Source organism: Micromesistius poutassou, assembly GCF_964030765.1.
Source record: "Micromesistius poutassou genome assembly, chromosome: 1".
NCBI classification, from domain to species: Eukaryota; Metazoa; Chordata; class Actinopteri; order Gadiformes; family Gadidae; genus Micromesistius; species Micromesistius poutassou.
This window is the reverse complement of record NC_140271.1, coordinates 3,621,853-3,624,821: the sequence shown is the minus strand read 5'-3', so window position 1 is coordinate 3,624,821 and position 2,969 is coordinate 3,621,853. Positions and strand designations below refer to the sequence as shown.

The window sequence follows — 2,969 nt, the reverse complement described above, 5'->3', positions numbered from 1 at the left end:
AACCGATCGGAAGATGGGTGCGTACAAGGAAAAATGCACATTGCTAAGATGGCTATAATTGTATATAGAGAATGTGGCCACATTCTGATTACTGATGTCAGGAAGTCTGGGTGGGAATATCAAGGGAGTGAGGGATGAAAGGAGACTAAGGAGGAGATCAAATGCCATGTTACTATGGGGACCGTGCAGTTCCTGAGCTGGGGACCCTAACTGCTACTTCATCTCTGGGTAAGAAACCACAACCTTCGTAAACATGCCTTCGTAGACACTCCAGCAAAGAAGGATACAAATCAGAAAGACATATGTGCATGTGTATCCTGCTGGGCTACTTCTGGTCTTGTTCAAAATCCTTGAAAAAAGAAAACAAGAAACGTGTTCGCCCCTCACAGAGAGCGCTGTGAGGGTCAAGGTTATGTTTGCTGTTCCATTTCTCTCAGTGATTTCAATCGGACACGGATCCCAGTTTCCAGTGGCGGATTCTCTTGGCCTCCATTTTCAAACTCAGGTAATGTGGATGCAGGGACTTAACGGCGCAAAAGTCTGAATAAAATCTCCGCCGCACCATAGGTATGGCCATGTGACGTGGATATATTCTGTTTGAACAAGCCAGTCGGGTCGACACTAATTACTCCTCTCACTGCTGGAAAGAGCCAGAATACTTTGAGGAAAAAAGGCGTTAAAAAGCTAGACGAAATGAAACGAGACGAATAAAATCGACTGGGTGTGTATGCGTCAGAGAAGAGACGCACATGTGACCTTTAAGAAAAAGTACACACTCAACGGTAGAGCGGCCAAAAAATGAAACGGCGGTCGGGTTCTACCTGCCCATCCCCCGCAGGCCGCTGACTTCGTTGAGTTTTTTGCAGGCCTCGGCCACGGAGACGTCGTCGTCGTGGTCCCTTTAGAAAGAGCCAACGACAAGATCAATCATTACACGTTATCTTCAGTTCAACGATGTGTGATCTACTTACTTTACCATCCCTCGTTGAGGGTTGTCCAATGACAAGGAACCTCGCCGTCGAATCCACACCATAATCCATGCTATTTTTAGTTTTGTTTTGTTATTTTTGTTTTGTTGTTTTTGTTGTTTTTTCCGTTATAACGGCCGGGAGATATTATCCCAGCCTAAGCCAGATAGAGATTTAGTCGGCGATAGCTAGTGGGGAAAGACGTAAGCCTTACTCCTTATGAGCAACATCAGTTCTAATTCCAGTCATGCCACCGAAACAACGGGGTTAGGTTACTACCGGTCACGGCAGGAGGCGTCAGCGGGAATGGGGCTTGGTGGAAGATGAGCTTTAGAGACAATACACTGTGGTGCCTCAATGAACGGGAGGAATGACAGTGAGTCAGGGATTAGGGAGCAATCAGCAGGTGAGAGTGACTGCCCACGCCGTCGTAAATAAAGACCGGAGTTGTCAACCGGGAGAGAGCGATCAGGTCTAGTCTCGCCAAAGGACGAGATGTGTTGCGTATTCATCACGACCACTGACCATATATCGAGATGCAGCAGATCGTTGTGGACGTCATCGATGTCACTGTTAACCGGAAGAGAGAGAAAATAGAAAAAAGAAGATTTAAACAGGGGGGGTTAAAATCAGCTCAAGCCATATACTTTTGCTGGTAATACAAACATGAATGAAAACTTGTTCCACTATAGATAAGAAAAGATGGACTCTTTTCAATCGCAGTCGGGGAAATTAGAACCATCACTGTATAACGTACATGACAGCAATGGATCATCTCCTCACCAAACAAACAAACTAGCCCCCTGCTTACGACCGGTGCCCACCAGTGAAACGGGAGGAGGCGGCGTTACGGTTTACTCACAAGACGAAGTGGGCGTCCCAGACCGGGTTGAGGGTCTCGGGTTTGACCTCGGTCACCTGGATGCACGTGGCGGCCAGCACCTCCTTGGTGCTGGATCGCTTCTCCAGCTTCTCCTTCCTCTTCCTGAAGCTGAACTTCCGCTCCTTCTTCTCCTCGGGCTCCCTGGGGCTCTGGCCCAGCAGAAGTCCCAGCATGCAATAGGGGTCGCTGTAGCCTGAGCGTGCCATACGGAGCGGGCCCGTCACGAAACAGACAAGGTAATAAGGGTAAGGCTCCCTGCCCCAACATCGTCGGGTGAATTAATAATTTGTTTCCTGATATGGAGTGTAGTCCTGCTAAGGTAATTGGAATCAAGATGGGACATCGTAATTGGCCACTAAAATGTCAAATGTCGAGTGATACGTGGTCTTCTCATGTTCTTGTGTTTTATTTCTCTAAAGGTTGATTCCCAGCCTGGGCTGGCGAATGTTTCCCGTGGATGTCGTCCTACGACAAACACAGCTGTTGCTCATAACACTAATTACGAGTCTGCTGCTTTTTTTTGTTTTCTGTGCGGGGGGGACACGGGTGTGCTTGGGTTCAGATGATGCACTGGATAAAAGAGAAGGCCTTACCGTTTGCATCTTTGGCCATGAGGTTCTTGGCTTTAATGACAGACACCCTCAGAGAGAAAGAGGCTCGCTGTGAAGCAAATGTACACAAGGTGGAGCTTAACAATCGGCTTGTTCTTCATAATGACCATTGTTGGGCAAGTACCTGTTATGCTACGGTAACACACTTTGTTTGAGCGTCCCACCACTTAAAAGGGCCAGTGAGCCCCAACTGTTTTTTAACACGGCAATATGTCTTATTGGTTTTCAACATAGTCATCTTTGCCATTTTGTCACTTTTGGCATAAGGCCGTCATTTAGAGAAATTGTACAAAAGCCGTTATTTTGCCAGTCTTCGCCGACTCCAAACTTCAGTCGCATTAATTACAACATGAAGGGAAAAATGATGCCTTGGAACTTCTGCCGTCGCCAAAGAACAAAGGGGGACCGGCGGGTGTGTGTGTGTGTGTGTACGTGTGGAGCGCTCTCTCTGCGCGTCGGTTGATGTTGATGAGGAGAGCAGGGTTAAGCTCGCTGACGCACACGACA

The 2,969-nt window shown here is 47.7% G+C and overlaps 1 protein-coding gene across 1 annotated transcript in view; it reads right to left on the bottom strand.

Annotated features, from left to right (window-relative positions):
* The window catches only part of baiap3 (BAI1 associated protein 3), a gene marked incomplete at both ends in the record, with an annotated part of 30,126 nt that overhangs the window by 15,659 nt on the left and 11,498 nt on the right, over nt 1-2,969 (bottom strand). Inside the window, 4 exon segments of the mRNA XM_084488480.1 lie at nt 822-899; nt 1,494-1,538; nt 1,831-2,044; nt 2,445-2,511. Of these exon segments, the coding sequence (XP_084344606.1) occupies nt 822-899; nt 1,494-1,538; nt 1,831-2,044; nt 2,445-2,511 (404 nt within the window).